Raw genomic sequence first — 23,451 nt, forward strand, 5'->3', positions numbered from 1 at the left:
AAGCACCACTGCTGAGCATGTCTCTTCTTCCCATGTTGCACACCCTGGCAACAAATCAATTTTGTCCTTTGCTTCAAGACTTTCTCTCTGCTGGCTCAAAATTACTCTCCTAGAATCCTTTAGAGCAACTTTTTTTACCCCTACACAGTTCATCCTGCCAGATGCCACTTCAGTAAAAAGCATAGAGCAAGCAATAACTTTTGTGTTTTCCGTTCCCTCTAAAGGTTAACTATAGGTGAATGTTTTATTCTTTATAACAAGTAATTGACATGCATGAGCCAACTTTCTGTTCAGAACATAATTTGTATTCTTGAGAGATCTGTGCGTGCTGTTGTTCATATTGCTTCTTCCCTGAAGGGATCTGGGAGGGGGAGGAGAAGGAGAAGCTTTTAAAGTTTGGCTCACAAAAGTTACAGAGAAAGATCTAGGCTTTCAGCTCCATCAGATAAATGCTAATGTAACTGCACCATGTACAGTACAGTGGCACATACTGATAGGGAAAGAACAGAGTAAATAAGGGGGAGAGAGAAAGGGAGAAGTCAGGAGGCAAAAACCCCAGAATACTCAAGTGTTCAGCCAAGCTTGCTGCTAAAATATAAATCATCAGGAACTTTGATCCCGAAGGTTGGTGGGCTCATTAGAAATACAGTTCAGGTGGGAATTTAATGAAAGCTTTCTAATGAAAAGCTGATGTGATTCTTCATAGCCCTATACCTGGGTATTTGGTCAGCATTTGCTTAATCAAACTTAAATATATAATCCCAAGATCACTGAAATTAGGTTCGTTTCACTCACTTCAGTGAGTTAAGAAAAGTTAAAAAAAAAGCATCATTTTAATGGGGGTGTGGCAGGGACTTTCACAGAGCATACTTCTTTCTTTTTTTAATAAATCAAGAGTCTTCTTATGTGGTTACATCTTCTTGTGAGAAGGTCTTTTTAGAATTTTGGTTTAAAAAGAGTGTCAGCACATATGCAACCCCTGTAATTCAGAGCATAGCTTGCGGGTTGTGGTCTCCTCGGTATGGCTGATAGGTGTGGTGGGTACAGCTGTGTAATCCTTGTCATGCTGGCATCAGTCAACTGCTGCATTAATTTTATTACATAATAGTGATTTTTTATTTTGTAGTAAGGATCTTCAGCCCCTTGCATATGTTTTTTTTCAAAATTAAACAGACCTAACACCTAACACCCAATATAGCAAACACAGAATATTTTGGAAAGCTAATGTAAAATCACATATTAGAGACTTGGTATTCATACTTCAACCTATGAGGGTAGCTCCTGTTGACCAGCAGTAACCCCCTCCCTAGCTTGTAACATTCAAATTTGTGGTTTTGAAAGAGTGAACAGTATAGTTTTATGGAAGAAAATATAATTTACAGGCAGAACTGGGACAGGATTATGTATCAGTTGCACACGATCATGGCCATTTATGAGACTTAGCTAGTGGACTCTTCATGCTACTTAGGTTACAGTATCCTCTTGTAGCCTGCTCCTTGCAGTTTCCTGCTGCACACACCAACAAGCATTCTCCACACACAGATCCCAGTTGTTACTAAAAAATATTCTAAATGCTAAGGAATAGGGCAACTCAGGCAGACAAAGCCACCTATCTTGTACAATAAAAGTCTGAAAGAGCACCACGAGGTTATTCTTTCCACTCACACTTTATTTCAAACAGGTGTGCAAAGGGAACATATCAGAGAGATTTAAATAGGTTAAGCAGACTGTGAATTTCCATCTACGCTTGGTCTAATTAAAGCTATGAACATACGTGAGAGTGAGAATTTTGTTTAGAGTAATCCCCTTATCAAAACTGTCATATGCCAGGAAATGTTAGTAGCAGAGTTGCTTATTCCCCGTGTTCTTGAGCTACTGTGTTTGCCATTTAAATATCAACATTTCTCAGCAGCTTTCAGTTTAACCCACAGAGGTTTTCCCACAGTAATTTCTGGCTGACTTGTGAGCCCCTTACTCATACCGGTGATTAGTTAATTCCACAAATGCAACTGGATCACATTTAATTATGACTGCATCAATGTGAAAGGTTTCCAGCCCTTTAGGACTAACCTAGATAGTGCTATGAGATAGTGATCACTTCTACTTTTGCTTGTGTAGAGAATAAGCCAGTGCCACAACAGGCAAGTGACAGAATGTTCCTATTCCAAGCCATACTAAGCATGGGTTTGGGTATTTGGGTTTTTTTTTTCTGTTGTTATCTTCCTACAAAGAGCTTTCTGACTCTCATATTCTACCATAAAAGCAGAACTTTAAGGTTTAGGGTGCAAGGATTTTCCCAACCCTACACCATCACACTCAATGCGCTTCCAAGCTTTGCATCTTTACCCAGTATTTGCACTTAAAAATAATTAACAGATTATACAGAAAAAATATTTATGTGCTATTTATGTACCACAGGCATGATTTCAGGCATCTGCTGAGCTAGGGGCCCTCCTGTTAGACACAGGAAGGTTGTAAAATGTCCTTTTGACTCCCCTCACTATTATATGTTTCTTCCCAAAGGGTTATAGAGTGAGTTCTTCCATGGATGCATGTAAGTTCTCACATGTGATCTCACTGCAGTCAGTGACATTATTTGTGAAATTAATTAATCACCACTGTGGAAAAACACTCATGTTCATGTTCTTCTTAATGAAAGGAAAAGGGGAAAAAGCTTTTCAGTACAAGCACTACAATCCTACATGGAGCAGCAGTCAAAGTCCAGCAGGACTGGAAAGAGGTGCTCATGGATCACACAGGTCCTCCTGAGGCCACCAAATGGGTCCAGGGTTAAATCTATTTACAGACCACAGGGCTACCCATTCCCCTAGGGCTCCTTTTGTTGCTGTCTGAGGGACAGATTTCCCTCAGCTTTTGCCTGCAAGTTACAAAGCTTTCTTTTTTAAGAACTGCTATGTAATAACCTAAAATAGCCTGCCCCATCTATCCTGAGTGCAGCCAGGCAGAGTTCCTTCATAGTATCTGTCATGCCTAAAAATATTCCCCTTTAGAAAATAGAGATGGAGATGTCTGTTTCTGTGTGCTGTGCCTGTGTATTTAATGTACCTGTAAGTGCATGTGGAGATAGTCTGAGGGTCACTGTCATCCTCAGAGAGTGAATGCTGTAATGAAGAATTATTTAAAACAGTGAGCATCATGATAAGGGTTTGATACCTGTTTCTGAGTATCTGTTCATAGCTCTACTGCTGCACTGTAAATACATCAAAACCAAAGCAGACAGTAAGTAAAGCAGAGTAGGGAATACCTCTGACTTCTAGACTTGCTAAACTTGCAAAGCTGAGGCCAGTGCTGCTCACAGTAATACTTTACAGGCATGAGAGAAGTACAAAGAGCAATGAGGCAGGCTAAGCCTCACGAAAGGACAGAGCTAAGTAGGTAAGATGTACCTTGACTGGTGTGTAGAGGATGTCAGTGGTGAGGGTCATAGTGACAAACAGAAAAGTGGGAGGTGTTTTAGATCACATGTGGTTTTCCTTCTCTGAAAGTTTTAAGTCATAGAAAAAGCCCATAAAGGAATGAGATATGACCATACAGAAACAGGAACTGATGAAAGAATTTAAGTCTCAGGCTAGAGGAAAACCCTGTTAGTTGAGTGTTTCTCACAGGTTCTTTTTTCCCTTCTTGCTTTTAAAATGATGATGTGTTCAGCTCTCTAACAGAGGCAAACCCTGCAACTGAACCTGCCCAGTTTAGGTGTTTTAAGGTACAGAGGAAAGAAAAAAACAAGCAAGCACAAACACCTGCTGAGTTTAGGAAAACAGAAAGAAACAAAAGAAAGGATAAAACAAAGAAAAGGCCTTGGTTGTCTCCTGCTCCCTCTGAACCTAGTCCAGGTCAGTGCTGTTGCTGACTATAGTGCAAGACAGGAGTTTCTGCATTATGCCCAGATTGTATGAAAGGAAGTTTATTTCTCACAAGTGCTGTCTTTACATCCAGCGTTGCTTTGAAATCTTCTTTGCTCCATAGTTTCTACAGTTCTACAACCAATATTTCCATGTACTCACCCTCTGAAACTGCTGAAAACCACTTCTAAATTCCCTGGAGGGAAGGACACAATCAGATGAGGTAGCACTTTCCTGCTCAGTTCTGCACACAGAACCCATAACCCTTAAAAAAAGACTGTAATTTACTCCCTTGAATGTCCTGATTTAGGTCAAATGAAATTCATATATATAATTAACATTTTAAAAGGATTTCTAAAGTCTGTGTCATAGCCTGTAAAATGCTTTGGTACATGGAGAGGAATTTAGGTACTTTCAGGTTGAAACAGTTTTGACAAAATAAAGAAAACCAGAGGCAGTAATAAAAAGCCCAAATCCTTGAAAGTACATGATGTGTCCTTCCCCATGCATTAGGCTGCAACAAGTGTGTTGATAGGCAACATTAAATATACAAGGATGAAGTAAACAAAAAGCCCAAGGATTATGAAGTAAATATTTGGGTGTATTAGCTAACTGTTTGGGGGTGTTTTGCATTTTTAAATTTGTTTGTGCTAATGTTTGAGTCCTGCTTGCTTTCTAAAAAAAGATAACTGAAATGATCTGTCTCCTGCCTACAGTCATCTCCTCCATCAATATTTTTGCTTATCTCTCTTCTCATGTTTCATGTTGTTTCAAGCAGCTCTTTAGTAAGCCACAAAAATGTTAGCTATCCAGCTAGGTTTAAGTGGACCCCAGCTGAAGTAAATACTCCAGGCATATTATCTCTCTTTTCCATTTCTTGGTTAGTATTCGTTGAGCCTGCTACATGTAGATCAGGAGTCTTTAAAATGTTTAGTGAGGGAACCATGCATTACAGAAACTCTTGCTTTCACAGTGCTGTGTTTCTATAGTAACCACCTTATTAAAGCACTGCAGCCATCTGCTTTAAATACTAACTTCACAAGACCATCAGGTCTAGCTTAAAACAATATCACATGTTCATTAAATATTAAAACTAGAAACAAAAAGAAAGAACTAAGAGAGCTTTTTCCCTGATCTTTCAATCTAATCTTTGAAAAAACCCCAACACTTGTTTGCTCTTTTTAGATAATTTAACAGTTTGTGCCACTGCTTTACAGAGAACTGTGGAAGTGGCCACACTTGCTGCTGGTGGCATAAACTACAACTTTATGTGGTGTTGTAAAAATGGACAAATTAAGAAAATAGCGTATTGGAGTAGGCAGGCAGTCTGTATATGTTCCTGGTAAGAGATTTTCTGGACCCTGTTTTAGCAGCAGTAGTCTCTACTGTGGTGAAGTCTTTAGAGGAAGGAGCACACAGGGAAACAGCCAGCAGCAGCTGAGAAGTGCCACACTGAAGTAAACGGTCTGTTTTTGTCATGGTCTGCTAAAGGGCAAATGCCTCAGAGAAATGTATAATTTCTCAGTAATATATTCTGCCAACCTTCAGCTTATAGCCAAAATCATGAGACTTAAACCCCCTATAGATTGTATCCTTAAGGAGCAGGAGCCTAGACATGGTCCTAATTCACAGAAATGTCTGCTATTTACAAAGGAACCTGCTTAAGTAGTGACAGGCTGTGATGTCAAGGTCTTTAGATTAAGCACACCCGCTGTCTTTGTTTCCTTTCAGCAATTTGAAATATGTTGGCTGCTACCTTCTTTAAATACTAGTCTTTCTTCAAATTGTGCTAGAGAGCCAAAGGTAGCTCCTCAGAGCCCTGCTCTGTCTTCAATGTATGTTATCTAGCTCCCACTCCAGAGTTATTTTCACTGTGCTTTACCTCCTGCTCCCTCAATCTGTGCTGCCCGTTTTGAGGCCCTGATCCAGCACAACCTATTGTATTTGGAGTCAGAATACAAGGAAACACTCATAATATGCAAATTTCATCTGAAAATGTCATAGGAACAAGAAAGAGAAGGAGAGTTTAGATCTTCCCATGGACAAACCATACACCTTTGGCACTATAGCTCAAGAGAAATATATTCCAGTGTTCTGCATTCTCTGAAACATGTTTCTGTCTTCATTCACTACAGCTTAACAAAGCCATACACACTGCTAAGATTAAGTACTGTGTTGGATCTGGTTTTCCCGCTTCTCTTTACTGCCACATTGAGCAAGTGCCTACAGTGAGGTTGTTCATTGTATTGTCCAGATCTTCATCCACAGCAGAAAACTGCATTATGCAGTGCAAAAGCAGCCGTGTGCCCAGATAACATGGGCATGGTCCTTGGCCAAGAAATACACATTCTAATGGATCACCAGACCCTCACAAAAATGTGTAATTAGTTAAGATCCCCCCACTATACACTTCCTCCTCCTTGATGACACCAACTTCTCTGTTTCACACACCAGCTTTCTTCCTGAAGTTCTTAGGTGGTTTCTTGTGTTGGTAGCCTGAAGGCAGTGTCTCAAGTCAGGAACAATCATGAGCAAAAACACTGAATGAGAAACAGGAGTTCCTGGAGTTAGAGTGAACATCAAGCTGAGCAGTTATGTCAACCTTTTTGAGAAAAAAAAGGCAATTTTTGCACAGGCTCTTTTTGTGGTTTTGTCAGGCTTTAAATTACTTTTCTTCTTAAGCCTTGGCAGAGCTTCAGCTGGAATGCTTTATCTGCCCAAAAGGCAGAAATGTTCATCAAAATGAGAAGACTTGGAAAAGTACAGAATCTCTATTAGCAGAGGTCTTCTAGAGGAGATTATCCACCTATTTATCAAAAGTGCCAGTTTTATGATTTGGCTGACTTGGGAGAATGGATGGAACAAGAGATGGAACTAATGGTCTCTTCCATGACTATTTTATAAAACTTTTAGGAACAGGTTGTCCATCTTTCTCACTGCTGCACACTGGTACAGGGAAAGGCTGTTTAGTATATCCTGATGAGAATTTTCCTGGATAAGAGTGTAAGAAAGTTTGAATAGGCCACAAAGGAGTTTACAAAGGAAAGATGCCGGCCACTCTTCCCCTCAAAATTAAACTAACCCAAATTTTCCACATCAAAACTTTACACTGAAGCATGACATTCTTTTGCATGGAGTTTCATGGAAATTGCCATTCTTGAGAAAACCATGCTCACATTTGTGGACCTACAGCAAGGATAAAAAATCAGGGAAAAAAAAAGAAAAAAGGCTGCCAGGATAGTGAAACATGAGAAGAGAAGGTCTGATTTTGCTGGTTTTGGTGTATCTCTGTTGAATTCATGAATCAGGGTTTCTGCAGCTTGGCTGTTGAATATATGCAGCTGCTTTCTTTCATTGATATATAACTGGACTACTAGAAATAGGTCTTTTGTCATATTTTGAAGCTTTGGAGGTTGGCCATGGCCAAAGTCAGGATGATGGGCGAAGCACAGTAGCGTTTCTTGTAGGACTGAAAGACGTAGGAAGAAACTCAGCACCTCACAGGTTTAATCCTGTGAATATGAAGAAGACCCATTGCTGGTATGGCTCAGCCATCTTTTGTTTTGTTAAACTCACTCTATAAGGTGGGATTTTCTTGCTTTCCTAAGAACACCTCTGGGTATTTTTCTCCAGTACTGTAAAAAATCTGAAATGCTCCTTGTTCCTTTCATTGTTTTTGTTTTCTTATTTGCATATTATAGTTCTTGTGACTCTTGAATTTACAGGATTTGTTATGTTTTTAAGTAGGGTGAGGAGAAACATTTTCTGCCAGTGGTTTATGCTGAACGTGTATTTTGGAGACGCATTGTATGTTCCCACTTTGCCTTTGAGTGCTGAGGGCAGTTGTTAGTGTAACTTAATGTACTGTCCAGCAGGTGTTCTGTACATTTTATTCTCTGTGCACAAAACCAATAAGCAGTTGGTCTGTTAAGAAACCGTCTTCTGCTGAGAAAACAATGAGTAAGAGAGACAGAGGAACAATTTGACCCCTGTCTGTCTACGTCCTAGGTCAGGAAGCCCTCTCACTGCCTCATTGAGTGCTTCAACTTTTGGAGCACAACTGATGTGAAATTCAGATCCTATCCAAGATTCCCAGCTCTAACGGACATTAATACAAAACCCTCAGGTACATACCAGAAGTGCTGTTTCACCTCTTCATCTTCCCCTGCTGTTTTGGTAGACTGGCTTTTCAGAGTGGTGGGGAAAGAGGAGTATTGACTGAAAAATATGAACTGGTGCTGCTAATCTCTTGCTCTCTCCCCACACCTAGATGGCAGAGAGCTGTGGCTGGGAATAGTTGTTTATTATGCCAAGGGATTTTCTTCCCCAAACTGCACTGTCGTGACTGTAGATCAGTCCATCTAAGTATAAGAAAAATCAAAAGTCCTAAGTCTGTTCTCTGGGAGTTGAGTAAAACTCTTTAGTAAGACTTGCACCCATGCATCTGAAGACATAATTAAACTTTAGGTGTGCCTTTTGCTGAACTTGTTAAACAAGATTTCCACTGCTTTTTTACCTAGAGGACAAACCCATGACAGAGTCTGTATTTATTTTGAGATACTCATCTAAACTGACACAATGGCAGTATTCACCCTGTAGCAGGTAATCTTAAACTGTTCCCTTACCTCCTGCCCCCAACTAAAAACATTGAATAAAATAAACTTCATCATAAGCAGCACTTCTTCCCTTATATTCTCTTCATTGACTAAAAGAAGCTCCTCATATGTAAGAAAATATTATAAACAATAAGAACATTCTCTGAGTCAAAGATTCACCAGACAGAATTTGTGTATCTGTAAAGTTATTACACTGGTTAAGTTAAATGTACTGGTAAAGCCCACAGACATCATAAATACTAATAATCCAGTTCTTGTAAACCTCAATACTTTCTGATTCAGAACAATTTAAACTGTGCTTCAGGGTTTCTGAAGAAAGACTCCAGAGGATGCATAACGATGTACCCAAGAGGAAAGCTATATACATTAAGGGATGATTTTACACTAAGGCTCTAATTCTCCATTCTCTCACTCTGCCCATACTTGTACAGTTTCACAGTAAGGTGGATTTGCTTTCCTCAGGCAGGAGAAATGCTACAAAGAGCTCTTAAAATAGGAACAGAGCAGTGACCTATTTTTAGTACTTCCATTCTTATTTCTAAGTCTATTATATACAGCGTAATGAACATTGTAATGAACATTAAGCAGTGCAAAGACATTAATAAGTGACCAAGTACATTTGCTCACATTCTAAATACAAGATTAAAAATAGTTAGGAGACTGGACAAAACTGGCAGTGGGTCAGGGGCTGACCTGCAGAGCAGTTCCCCAGCTCAGGTTAGAACTATCAGAGACCACGTGAAATGAGCTAGTGACCAAGCCAGAGTGAACATGTGTCACCCTCTCTTGTTTCATTTTGTTTACATAGCGAAGAAACTTCGCAGGAATTTTGACAACTCTAATGCACAGCTGCCGTGAGTATAGTTGGAAAAGATGACATCTATACTTAGAAAAATTTTATTCAGTAGTGAGATTGAACTGTATTGCAGAAGAGGCATGAAGAAGCTCATAGTGTGTCTTTCCTACAGGCTTTATCATTATGATATTTACAAACACTAAGTTGTATTACAATAACTAATATAAAATAGAACCTCCATCTTTCTACCATCTCATCTGCTTCTGAAAAGTCAAACTTTCTATTTGGGAAGGGAAAAAGAATTTTTCATCATTTAGGAGGCTTTTGCAAAGCTGAGATTAAATTCTTCAGTTCCAAAAGTGAAAAGTGGTGATTTTTAATTGGGATGGGTTATTTTTGCTCATTTAGCAGCTTTTTCAAGAAAACTCTGACTGTCTTAAGCATTCACTCACAGTTACATTACTTGTCTTCCTCCACATACATGGATTTCTGAGACAACTTCAAGAATGCTAGAATCTGTCAAAAACTAATTGTTGGATCATGTACTCCACTTTACTATAAAGTGCTAACTTCTAGAAAGCAAGCTGCTTTGGAGCACTTTGGCATACAATACAAACTTCTTTCAAGAGCTTCAAGGGTGACAAAGTGATGCTTTCTATTTTTCAGTAGATGTGTACTGTAAAAAATATACATATGAAGATAGAACATGAACATTTGGTAGCTGAGCATTCGGTGCTTGGTTCACTGAAGCAGCATTTCAGCTATGCTTTTTTCCTTAAGGCCCCTGTCAAAGAAACAAATCAGCCATATAGCGGTATTCATGTTTTGTAGATGGAAGTGTTTCATTTGAAATTACTAAGGCATCTTTTTCCTAAATGGATGGTCATAGCCTGGCTACAAAGCATTCATTAGTGCCTGAGTGCAAGTGTTAATAAAGCAATAAAAAAGGAACTGTCAATCAGGAGCTACAAGATCATGCAGTGTTCTTTTCTTTTAGGCAAGGTAATCTATCTTTGCATTTTCTTCCCGTTGTGAAAATTTTATGTGCTGAATTAGTTCAATGCAGAAACAGACTTAAGAGTGCTGAAGAATACAGTCACTCCTATCCCTAAGCTGCTGAATCACTTCCCCGCCGCTCCTGCTAGTTAATAGTAGTTATTTTTAGTTTACGGTGGAAAACGCTCTCATGGTGGCAATGATACTTCAAAACAGTTTGGGAGCAAAATCATCTGCTTTGAACGTCTCTCAGAGCCTTTGTTGGTACAAGCGCCTCGCTATTCGTTCCCAGCACTGGCGATCTAGGTCAGCCTGGTGCGCGGGATGTGGCATTTGCTGCCTCTTTCATAACTACCCGTAAGAGTTCTGGGGTCATGTTTATAAACACTGCTGCCATGTGCGCGTAAGCACGTGGCGAGACACCAGCATGACCTGGAGTGCCAAAGCCCAGAGGTAAAGCTTGGCGCCAGTGTGATGTCGCTAAGCCAACCAGCGCTTAGCCCTCGCAGCCCTGCGAGACACCGCGGCGGGGTGTTTGAAGGGCAAGTGGGAACCTTTTTCCTGTACGTGGCACACGTGGACGTGTGCTAATGTTGATGGTGGCTCCGCAGGTTCGTCTGTCAGTATAAGCAAATGGCAACGCTGAATTGTTCTTAAGAAAAATAGAACTCCTTTCTGTCCTAAGTCACTAAAATTGGAGCCCACATGGTCCCAGAACACAATGCAAAACTGTGGATCTTAGGGAAAAGAACTGTCTAAGGGCACATTGCCAAAGTTTTCAAAATGACTTCAAAGACTTGTAACAGAGACCTCATGTCTGTAATAGCTTTCTGATAGTTTTGCACTGATGAAATTAAGACCACGTTTCAGGCATTAGAGGGAGTAGCTCCTAAATTATTTCTGTTTATCAGTAGAAGTTGCATGATATGGCCAGTATAAATAAAAGTCACAAGTCTTTCATTTCCTCTTAACAAGAAATAAGTAGATACAGCTACCCAAACCTATGCAAAGTTTCACCTCACACTGGCCACACACTTTATATTATTCAAGAAAAAAAAACCTAAAACATGTGACAGGGGAACAGTCTGTGGTCAATGTCCCTCTCCATTATAGTGGCTCTGTTTCAAGCGCAGCTGTGTCATTTGCTTTGACCTTTCCTGGGAGAGCTGAGAATAGGACAAAGAGTTAAAGTGTTACCAGTCACTGCTGAGTCTGCACTTCTCGGCCCGGCAAGCCAGAGAGGCGGCTGGAAGAGGGTGTGCACGCAGCAGAGGGTGAGCGGGAGGGGGAGCGGGAGGGAGAGTAAAACAAAGGGAGAAAAATAAACTGTGCACACCCCGAAACAAAACAGGGGAACAAGTACAGAAAAAGTGCTCGTCTTTGAAGAACAGGAACTTTTCTGTTTGATTCCCTCCGTGTAGTTATATCTTGTTATCTGAACTCAAGGTATGGTAGATATATGAGTCCTTGAACTCTGAACTGGTGAGGAGAGTAGCAAAAGTAAGTGCATACAATTTTAGCTGAGCAGCTGGAAAGAAACGGGCTTTGTCTTTTTGTTCCTCAGCTATGGGAGGCCATTTAACGCTGCAAGACACAGCTGTTCAAACCTCTTTCTCACTGTATGCCAGTGGCCTGCTAAAACAAAGCAGAACTAAGGCAGTCTTCTCTGAGTGATAATGCAACTCTGGTTTTAAATAGTAGCTGCTCCGAACTACTTTTGTTTTGTTAAGCCCCATCTCTTAAACCTGGACAAGAAGTAGTCCCTGATTTGTTAGTGGGAAATGAAAGAAATGAAAGTGTCCATTCATTTCCATAGGCTTTTTGAAATCCTGCCCTACTGTAAGTGTTACTCAATTCCTTAGTGGTGTTTCTGGAAAGCAGAAAAGCACCCTCACTGTTGTGTGTACATCTAGCTAGCGCTCTCCAATGCTACTGTGCTATCGAGAAGTTTCTATTTTTGACTCACTGTAGACAACCTTGCCATAAACCCCTGGCGTGAATATTGCTTCAATGTAAAATGAGCAAACCTGAACAAGCTAGCAGGCTCCAGAGCCCATCACAGCCCTGCCTTTAGCCACAACTGCTACAAGCAACCAGACCATGGGTGAGAAACAGGAGCTCTCACAAGCTGCAGTGTGGCACCCAGTGGTGCCTGGGGACACCTAGGAGGGTGTTTGTAAAAAGCATGGCCATGTGCACATGAGCCACATGAGGCTCGGCTGGCTGAACGTCCAAACTGCTGTGGGGAGAGGAGCATCTGTGGGAGGCAAGTCTGAATGCTCTGCTCTATCTTTTTCCAAAGTAGTTTGCAGTGGTATTGTATCTCTAAACATGGCAGGGAAAAATCCATCTGTCCTTCACGGTCAACTGCATCTACCAGCATCCAGAGATGCTGCACAAGCTAAATTACCTATTGGATTTTATTTCCAAATGCAGATCATCATGGGTTGTACCACAAGTCCATGAATGTGCTGAAGTTAAATAGGGTGGGCTTTTGGTTAAATGCACTACGTAACCAGGCAGGCTGAGCTATGACTATGACCCACAGCAAAGGAATTCTCAAAGGCCAGAGATATTAAAGCTTACCATCTCCAATTCAGATCTGGGAGATGAAGGCAGACTCTTGAACAGAAGGCTATGAATGGTGCTGTGGTTAATGTCAGGTTAATGCAGGTTTCTGCATCCCATCTTCAGCAGAGAGATTTCTGACAACAAATTAATATTGGTTTTACTTTGGTATTTTTCCCTCCTTTAAGCTCTGCTACCAAGTGTGATGTCAGCATGAAGATTCATGGTCCCTGACAAACCTTTAACTGATAAAACAGATCAAATGGGAATTATGTGGTAGATTGAAGCTGATGTACATGAACGGCTTGCAGACTGTGGGAAATCTTGCCTGAATGAATAGGAGGATCAAGGGTATTAAAGGGAGTTAACTGGAGTACTTACTTATAGAAATGTCATAACTGTTTCACACACTGTGATTAACTGACACAACCTACTACTTTTAATTATTATTTTAATTATTTGTTTGGAGGTACATGGAGACACCTCCAGTGCCAATAAAATGGAGATAACATTCTTCCCTGCATCCTTTCTCACTTGGAGTGGATGGTTTAAAGACTGCCACAAAGCAGTGAGCAAAAAGTCATCCTATTCCATAAGGAGATTTATTTAATTTTAATTTGCTGAGTTGTTTTGGGTAAGCGCTGCTTATTTAGAGGTCCAAAAGTTTGTGCAGCAAACACAGAGCATGTTGTCAATCAACAGAAAATGCTACTGAAAACCAAATTCTAAAAAAAAGCGAAAAGTGTCTAGTTTCTGTTTCTTAAAATTGATACTTCTGTTATCTTAGTAAGCAGAGAAAACGATCAGTAAACTTCTGAATGAGCAGGAAGGAGAGTATCATGGGTAAAGCACTGGGGTTTAGCAGATACGGGTTCAGTTCCCAGCTATACCACAGCTTTCCTGTAGGTCTTCTAGGGTTATGAAAAAAAGGCACAGAAATGAATGACTACAGCAGGGTTTGTACCACATTGCATGATCTCTGTGTGCTTTGGATCTCAGTGTTGCTTATTAATTTTATACCCTTTCTCTCCTTCTTTGCATGTTTTGCCTGCTCATTAACATCAGCACCCTGGGGAAAAGTCTGCAGCAGTGCTGCTTAGGAACTCCTCTGACACACACACACACACACACACACACACACACACACACACACAGAGACCAGGCACTAATAGCAGCTTTGCTTTATTTACTGCAAATATTTAGTTTTTTCAAAGGGAGCTGCCTGCCTCTGCTATAAACAAGAGTTACTAACATCCTTGTGTGCTGCCAGACCCCTTTTCTTTGCCTCTTTTACTGAATTAAATAGTAAGACAGAACAAAAATGGCTTATGTTTGTACAGCCCCAAGCACAGTGGGATTCTGTTTCGTGGCTGGGATATGAGGTGCCTCCTAATGTGCAATAATTAATTTCACTCTATCCACCCTCCTTATATTTAGAAGCATCAGAGTTGCCATCCTGAATTAGACTCATGCTCCAGCTTGTCCAACAAAGTACCTCCAACCAGCTTGTTGTTTCAAGAAAAAGCAACTATTCTGTTTGTAGTTAGAACCGCTCTTCCAGGAGCATAACTTCTTATTCATCAGCCAAAGTCTACATTCGATAGCAAAAATACATGTTAACTTGCAACTGCTTTGAAAAGGTGGAATTTCTAACTAAAAATTATTTTAGCTTCTACACCTGTAGTCTTTCCATCCATTTCTTCTCCTTGTACCCTCAAAAAAACAACAAAAAAAAAAGCCCCAAAACTACTTTTCTTTTTCTTTTTTCAGTAATACAAAGTATATGACTGACTAGGTGCCTCACTTCTCCAAGTGTTTCTGGTATATCTTGGCGAGCCCAAGAAAAATGAATAGAGCTTTGTGAAAACGGCAGTTTGCAGGATCACAAGTCAGCTGACATTGGGGAAAAAAAAAGCCACCTATACTTAATGTATTGTCAACTGTACAGCATAGACACAGTGGAAAAAAGAGATAGAAATATGTATTTTCCTGCCTGATTTCTCACTTCCCAGACACTACACACAGTAAAAGACAGAAAGAAAAGAGATCAGCACAGTTCTTGGTTTTCTTACTGCTTTCTCACACCTACAGAAGCTTCTCTGCATTAAGGACTACAGGGAAGCAGAAAAGTACAGGTCTAAACTTATTTAAGGAAAACAAATGTTCCATGTAAACTATGGAAAGCACCATAGAAAACTAAAAGGCTGTATTTTTCCGCTTTGTGCAGTTTTCATCTTTATGAATATCAAGAGTGTTTTTCCCCATTTGATCTGTATTTTCACTTGCTCCTAGGTATGTGATGTGTATATTTGCAACTACCTTTGCATGGAATGGGAAACACACTAGCATACATTTTCCTTCCCACAAAATACCTACTAGATACACAAAATTAAATGTGTTAAATCTGACCCTTTCCAATTGTTCAGCTTTCATGTTTTTGATTTTTAGTGTTGCCATTTAGGTAATACTTCAGAGCTTTTTTGGGCGTATAAACTTGAAATGAAATAGAAAAGCAAGCAAAGAGTGCAGAGGAAGCATACTTTCTGAAAAGAAAGTATGTTAAAGTCTGTACTATGTGCACACACATACCGCCACTGCTTCATATCCCAGGAAGAGGTGAGTCCCATGTATTTGCCAGCTTTCATATATTCTCTTTTAGGGATAAATGGCATTCCTTTTATTAAGCTGTAGATGCACTTGAAGCTTCATGGAAATACCTCACTTCTATGGTCTTTGACTTTGGGAAGACAGTAGAAATTCCTGTTTTACTGTAACAATTCCTTTTCCTCATTTTACCGTGAGCAGGAGAGTAATGCTATTTGCACACAAGAGAAAATATGCAATCATTCTTTTCTCCTTTTTGCATACATAAGAACTGAAAGAGTTTTGTGTCCTTTGGCAAGTATAAAAATTTTACAACTTCAAAGAATGTGACTTCAAACACAAGTGAAATAGCACTGAAAGAACAAACAGATTAAACAAAGATGAAAAAAAAGCATCAGGGGCATGAAATGGGGGTGAGTGTTGCATGAACAGTTGTTGTCTTTCATTTGAAGGGACGAATCTGGAAAGATACTAAAGGACAAAGAAGATGAGGGCAAAACTCTCCTGCCAGAATCAGGCCCAGGGTTAATGTTTACCCTTTGGTCTCTCTAACAGTGCTAGAAGTGGCAAGAGAAGGAACAGTCAGCACAAACTTGGGAATGCCTTTGTCACATATCCTCTCACATGCTTTACTCTTGCTTGCAACCTTCTGCTACCCACTACTGCAAGAGTAATGGGAACTGTAGGTCAAAAAAAAGACCAGAAAAGAAAACTAAAGATGTTAAAGAGCTTACTGAAACAGAAGCAGATTATGGATATGACACAAATAATTTTGTTCTGCAAATGAGAAGACACCACTGCAGTGTAATTACAAAATTACAGTGTTTTAATAGACATCAACATGAAATGGGAGCAACCAATGTGAACATAGAACTGCTAGCAGAAGCTGTGTGTAGAACAAGTTCTGTGATCAGCCTTCCTACTGTTGCATGACAGTGAATACCATGACTCATCCAGACAAATTCAGAACATGGGAGAGGTATTTGTACCAACTGCTTCCTCCCTGTGAGGAGAAAACAGATCTTAGGATTCATTTTGTAAAGCAAGTGCTGTGCTTTGCACAATGTTCTGAGTGCTTCCTGCAAAACTGCCTAAGAAAATCTGAAAAATGTGCATGGGACTGGATAAGGAGCATTAGAACCTCTGATAATAAGGTGCTACAGCACATGCAGGGCATAGGCTTCAGGTATCTCTGAAGACCAGAACTGGCCTGACAGGTTTGGTTTCAGTCCACAGAGGAGAGCATGAAACACATTGTCAGTTGGGTGCTTGTGACCAGCTACAGTGCATTTCTACAGAATCAGAATTTTCATCTCTGCAAGGCAAACCCAATAATGAACACCACTTCTCCCCCCTCTTTTTTGGGGGGTTTGGTGTTTGGTTTTTTGTTGGTTTTTTTTGAGCAACAGACTGGTGACATTATTTACTTGATTGGGTAAATGCAGGAAGTTCCACCAAGCTTCTTACATCTAATGGAGATCCAAAACTTGCCTTGCAGTGGTATAAGCTTTTGTAACAGCAACACCTCTTTGTGTCAACATGTCTCATTAAGTAATAAAGACTTTCAGCTATTTGATTTTACTCATAAAGTTAGTAGGATTCATGATTTCTTTCGTTTTTTAAAAAAGAGAATTGTTCTAGTATCCTAACAGGCAGTGAATCATGCTTAATTAAGAAAAAAATATATAACCATTTCCAGTGGGATTCTTATATTGTAAAGAGCTGTTTTGTCATAAAAGCTTTTGGGACTTGAATTAATTATATATATTTTAAAAGGGGAGGAGGGGCACAAAAATAATTTGAAACGTTTGCAACAATTCCCTTAACCCCCATCTCATACTTCGGTCAGTCTGTTCCAGACAAACCCGTCAAGACAGCCCAGACTGCGCTAAAGCACAGAGGAAAAAAAACAAAGGCATTCAACAAAGGATCCAGCGGTCTAGAATGCAGCACGGATGCAGAAATCTCAGCCAAAACCCAAACTATGATATGTGTTCTTAAAACTCTGCATTTTTTTATTTCTTCACCCCTCCTCCGCTGTCCATGAGGACTAGGGACATTCCTAGAAATCCGTCCGCTCTGGCTGCGTCAAGGCAGCTGCCGAGGATGCTGGGACACTGTTTGTAAACACTCAAACCACGTGCACGCAACCACATGGAGAGTCATCGTCCTGACCTAAACCTACCCACTTGGTAAGCCGGGGTTTCGCTGCAATGGAGCCAAATCCTTTCCCAACGCAATGTGACTTACAGTAGCTCACGCCAGGACACTGGAACACAAACTTGGACTGCTGATGCGTTATTGGAAAGGAGATCAGGCAGAAGAGTTGCTTAAACTTTAGTCACTGAAATGTGAGTTTAAGGACAGGGTAGCTCATGTAGAGTAAAGAATCCAGAAGATGTTCTTTACACAGCTGCAAAAATTCAACTTAAACCTGGAAACTTCCCCTCCCTTGTGCATACACGTGGTAAAACCAATATTCATATGCTGGGAAAACATGTAGAATATATTTCAGATTAGAGGTAACGCTGTAGGAACATGTGAAGATTATTTTATGTTGTCTAAATTGCATCATAGTATTTAATCATAATGCGGATGGTACTGCCCTGTACCTGGGGAAGACACTTCTAAGGGGTATTTGGTTATTGAGCTATTCCTGGTTATCTTAGCTATCTAAAAACTCACCTGCTCACTTCTTTGAAACTGTCTGTTGTGGTTTAACAAAACTTTGTACTTGATTAAAATGCTGAATTATCCTTTCTTGCTGAACTTGAGCATAGAACAAGCCTATTTCTTTCCACACTGCAACAGAAATGCCTCCTGTATTTATTTTTTTATTTTTGTTTTCGTAAGAGGAAAAACACACACACGAGGAATTAGGTCAAATACTGCAAGCCTTTATTTATCTGTAAGAATAATCCTTCTGGGATTTCTTGCCATATGTATACTACAAGGCAACGGCACTCCAACTTGGAATCCCCACCTCCACAGAAAACTTCACTTTTTAAAGACAGCCTTAATTTTGTTCAGGTTACTAAGATGATTCAGCATTCTAGAAGGTGTTTTACAGACATGAACAAGCCTGCTTGAAAAGACAGAAATCTAAATCTTTATGACTTTTATTTGTTAAAGTGTTTTTCAAAGCAACTGTCTCTTAAGTGATCTCAGATTTAAAATTCATTACTGTAGAAAACTCTTTCTGATTCACCTATAAGTTAGGATGTTTTTTTTTTTCTTCATTTCAAGAACGGTGTGAGATATGTAGGTAAAATTAGTTAGCTGTTCTTTCTGTTTCTCAGACCTTGTTTTTCTCTACCTTCTTCCTCCCTGCTACATAATGCAAGGCACATTCCCAGTATTTTAATCCAAACAACCTTTTTGGGTCAGTCATCAGATGTCCTTGGGATTCGTCCAGCTGATGCTGGAGGGTCAGAATTTTATCCCTTAACCTCAACCATCTCTGCATCCATCCACTGAGCAGTTCCTTGGCAAAATGAGTGATTCTCCACATATATATATACACACACACATATATATTTTGTTTTTTAAGCAAACTTATCTACCCTAAGGTAAAGCAGAAGTGATTTCTTTTCAATGGGTGACTGCGAGGGTGATTACTCATAGTACTTTCCATTTGTAAGGTTTTATTATCTAGGATTATTGGGACGAGGTATGCAAATTGAACATGTAAGCATTGATGATAAAGTAACAACCGGAACTATGGCAACTTGTTAGTCATTACTTGTTCAGTGTTCAAAAGCATATTTCTGCTGCAGAAATATCACTAAATGAGTAAGATGGTACTCACAGCCTTATGAAGTAAGGGATGGGAATAATGCTGCAAGTGTGATTGATTCATACAATTCTCTTTTTGGCTTTCAGCCATGATGCAGTCATATGCTTTATCTCTGTTCTGACTACAGCTTTTTTTTTTTTTTTTTAATAGTGAATCATAGTACATCCCACTCCATTTCAGAACCAGCACATTGCCTTTCAAAATGATGTCACAACACTTGATGCTGCTGGCTGACTGCCTTAACAGCAATCAGAGAGCTGGACTAAATAAATACTCTATATTATTTGCCAAAATAATTTGTGGTTGTGTTCTCCAGTGCAGTTTCCAAGATAACCACTGACTCTACTTGAAACTTGGCAACTTTGTTCTACCACTTCCAAGCTCCAGTTGTGAAGCTGGTTTACAGATGCTGCTACCATGCCTAGAGCTACTGTGCAGCAGCCCAGTGAGAGAGGTAGAGGGGTCACTTGCTGTGACAAGCCAAATTTGACAGCTCTTCTGGAATTCCACCTTGACAAATTGTGAACTTTTTAAAAAGGACCTTACTTGGCTTCTGTAGAAACATGAAATAGATCTTCCTCTTGGAACAAAAGGGAATAAAGGTTTTGAAGTCACTGCTTAGGCACACTCTGATAAAAACACTACTGTCCATGCAAGTAACTTAGGAGTGAGGCACTCCCTGTAAACCTTACCAGGGTCAGTAACATTAATCTAGCCTGACCTTCATGTTTTTTTGAGCAGCAGATTTCTTCCAAAATATGAGGTTTTTTTTCCCCCCCCTTTTCTTTAGGGCTGTCTGGCTGTTGTTAATAAAGTAACACTGTGAAAGACACAGGCCAGCAGCATCTGAAGTGCTTGGGCAAGAAGGAACAGTCCCATCCAACTTTGGCAGCTGTCCATTCCAGCAGTAACTACAGGTTCTCCCAATCCTGTGTGCAAAAGCCAAAACATTTACAACCTCGTCTTTCTGCTACCCAGTGCAGCACTGGGACCAACAAGAGACCTTGGAAATCTGTCCTTCATAATAACTCAATAACTCCACAACAAGCACACGTTTCTTGTTCTTTAAACAACGCTGATATGTCAAAGTCTAAGACCATGTGCACTGTATCAAAACAATACCAGTTTTCCTGGCTAAAAGCCACCACAGTGAATCACCACAATGCCAAAGTTCTCATTAAAAACCTCACTACCAACAGTGATAATTCGGTAGATTCAGGTGCCTCAGTGTCTCCTGTTCAACCTTGTCTTCTTTTGAAGATTTGTTCAAAATGGGCAATACAAAACCACATTCTGATATCCCCTGGATGCATTCACAAAGGGTTTTTTATGTCACTTCCCAAAATGTAACAACTCTTTCCACTGATAGATGACTTTTGAGTTCTTCATCTCACATTAACAGCAGTTTAGTCCCACCACCAAAACACTGTTGTTTTCCACATCTTTGCCTTCCCCTTTTCCCCTCCTCCCCTAACTCTGGCTTCTAGATTTAAATGTTTTCTGACTTCATTGGCAGGGTTCATACTAAGTTTTCCATGAGCGAGACAAAATACTGCCTGGCAGAGGTTTTTTTTTTCATTGGTTCCAAATGGTGGTTTTCTGAGGGATAAAATCCAAGATGGGTACATTATTTCAGAGAGTTAACAGCAGCCGTCAGATTCCCCTATAAATCCAGTTTAGACATGACTATTGACCATTTACATCTCCCTGCTCAGTATCTTCGGCAACTACGTCCTGTTTTATACTTTACAACCTCCAAAGTGCCATAGTGGAATACACATGCAGATACACAAGTGAATGTGCGACTGCACTCACCCCCTGCTGCAGTAAGTCAACCTACCATTAACACGCGAATAGAACGGCCTCATTAGCCGACAAACAACACCCACTGACCTGCTTTCACTAGGGACAGTGTTATCCCCTCATCTCTGAAACTTTAAAACTTCACATTGAAAGGAAGAAGAAGAAAAGAAAATGATGCTGAACATATATTCAGAGCTGCCGATCACTGCTCAAAGCTTGCACATTCGCATGCCGCTCATCATGGAAAGCAAATCTTGTGATGCGATCTTTGGCTGCAGCGTTTCGATGAAAGTACGCTAGACCACATCACTTTTCCCTTCACCTCACTCCGAAAAAGAAAATTACTTAGCAGAAAAGAGTCTGCTGAATTTCCAGCACTCAGACAGCGAGCCGAAAAGCCCCCTTTTAACTCTGGGTACGAGAAGGAGTGCTGGTGTCTACGGGGGTGATTTAACGCAGATAAACGCCGCGGAGCGAGCGCGCGTCCGACTCAGGCGTGGTGAGGTTGTTGCTCTTGTCTGTCATCTGGCGGAGAACGAGCCTGACCTCGCCGAAAGCGTTATTTTAGGGGAACACGCTCGGGAAAGTGATTCTCCTTTTCATCCCGGGGCCACATTGTGCCCCGACGGCGGGGTTTAGCAACGCGGGCAAAACACGCGTGTGGATCACCGCACGGAAAAAGGGAGGCCTCGCTCAGAGCCCCCGCCTCGCCCGCACGCACATCTCCCTCCCGAGCCCCCCGGCACCGCGGTCCGCTCGCCACCCCCTCGCCCTCCCCATGCCCCACAAGCCCCCCGCCTCTCTCCCCTCTCCCCGGGCTGCGCCCGCCTTTGTGTCCGCCCGGGGCCGGGGAGCGGCACAAAGCCGGGGCGCCCCCGGCCGCCGTCCCCCGGCCGCAGACAAAGGCGCGGGGAGGGGCGGCGAGGCGAAGCCCGGGTCCGGCCCCGTGGGGAGGGGGCGCCGGCTCCCCCGCCGCCCCTGTCAATCAGCCATATTGGGGGACCCACGGCGGCGCCCCCTCCTCGCCGACCCCCGGCGGCGCGGCGCGGCGCTGCCCCACGACACCTCCCGGCGGTGCCGGGCGGAGAAGGCGGCCGGCGCGGGGATCCCGCTCTGACCTCTGCCGCGTCCCTCAGCCTCGCCGACATCCAGCACGCACAGCCCGGGCGCCGCGCTCCCCGCTCCTACAGCGCCGCCATCTTGCTTCCTTCTGCTCCTTGGCGAGCGCGGCCGGGCCCCCGCATCAATATGCGCGCGGGGCCCTGCCGGCGGCGCCCGCCCCGCGCCCCGCCCGGGGCGGGCGGCTCGGCTGCCCCCGCCCCCCCCCGCGCCCCCCCTCAGCGCGCTGCGCGGGGGCGCCCCCAGCACCGTCACCGGCGCCGTCCCGGTCCCGACCGCGCGGGGCTTTTTTCCCGGCCGCTGACGCTCTTTCGGCCTTTTGGGGATTCCCACCCCCGCCCTCTTGCCTACCCCCCCTCCCTCCGACTTTTCTGCTGTCGCCGGTGGGTTCGCGGGACACGGCGGGGCGGAGGGTACCGCCCTCCAGCGCCAGCCCCCGCCACCCCCCGTGGGACACCCCCCGTCCCGCATCCCTCCCGTCCCCGGGGGCCGGCGGCGCTTTCCCACGGCCCCGGGAGCCCGTCTGCTGTGCCCGGGCTGCTCTCCCCGGGCTGTGGCGGGAGGCTTGGGGGTGCAGCTTGGTAGCGCTCGGTGGCCGGCTGACAGCGTAAATGAAAAGCCAAGAAAGAGAAGTGTGGGGGGAAAAAATCGACAAAATCTCCGCAGGCTTCCCCAAAATGAAGCCCTGTGCCAGCAGACACCGGGCCGCCAGCGGGGATTGCTGAGCGCGGCGTGAGCCGGACACTCATTCCCGGGAGCGCCCGCAGCCCGCGGCTCGGTGCGTGACGAGCGGGACCAGCGGCACCGTTCCCAAACTCGTGGCTCGTGGCTTGCCGCCGGAGAAACGGTGTCGTGCCCGCGACAGCTGGAGCCGCAGAAGGAGGTCTGGCTGCCGTCGCCAGCCCCGCAGCCCCGGGAGCGGTGGGTGATGCCCCCGAGGCTGCCAGCCCCCGCCGGCGGGGGACAGGTCCCCGCTGCCATCCCCTCCGTGCGCCGCTCACCGCCTCTCACCGGCGGAGCTGGAGCCCTTTCGGCTGGGCAGCTGGTGGGAGCAGCAGTAAAAGTATGCAAAATCGCCTCTCTGGGAACCGGCGCTGGGCTTTCACACAGCCGAAACACCGCCCGGAGTCCCGAGCGCCGGACAGACCCCGGGGACTCCCCTCCAGCGGGTCCCTCTACTTCCCACTGCGCCGAGCTGAGCAGCCTCCAGGCTGCTTTCCTCCGGCCTGTCCGGGACGCGTGCGGGGCCCGGGAGGATTTTAGGAGAGCGTTAGCTTTCCGGCCAGACCC

The 23,451-nt window shown here is 42.9% G+C and overlaps 1 protein-coding gene across 2 annotated transcripts in view; it reads right to left on the reverse strand.

The window, feature by feature from the left end:
- TET2 (tet methylcytosine dioxygenase 2) overlaps positions 1 to 22,297 on the reverse strand; it is a 71,633-nt gene extending 49,336 nt beyond the window's left edge. For both annotated transcript variants that reach the window (XM_014261717.2, XM_005517494.3), the window contains exon 1: positions 22,161 to 22,297. In XM_014261717.2, coding sequence (XP_014117192.2) covers positions 22,161 to 22,190 — 30 coding nt within the window. In that variant the 5' untranslated portion in view covers positions 22,191 to 22,297. The remainder of the gene's footprint in view (positions 1 to 22,160) is intronic.
- Positions 22,298 to 23,451: the final 1,154 nt, after the last annotated feature.

The sequence above is a fragment of the Pseudopodoces humilis genome, chromosome 6 (genome assembly GCF_049639895.1).
Source record: "Pseudopodoces humilis isolate 2021_Gansu_Grassland_sample_001 chromosome 6, ASM4963989v1, whole genome shotgun sequence".
Classification (NCBI taxonomy): domain Eukaryota; kingdom Metazoa; phylum Chordata; class Aves; order Passeriformes; family Paridae; genus Pseudopodoces; species Pseudopodoces humilis.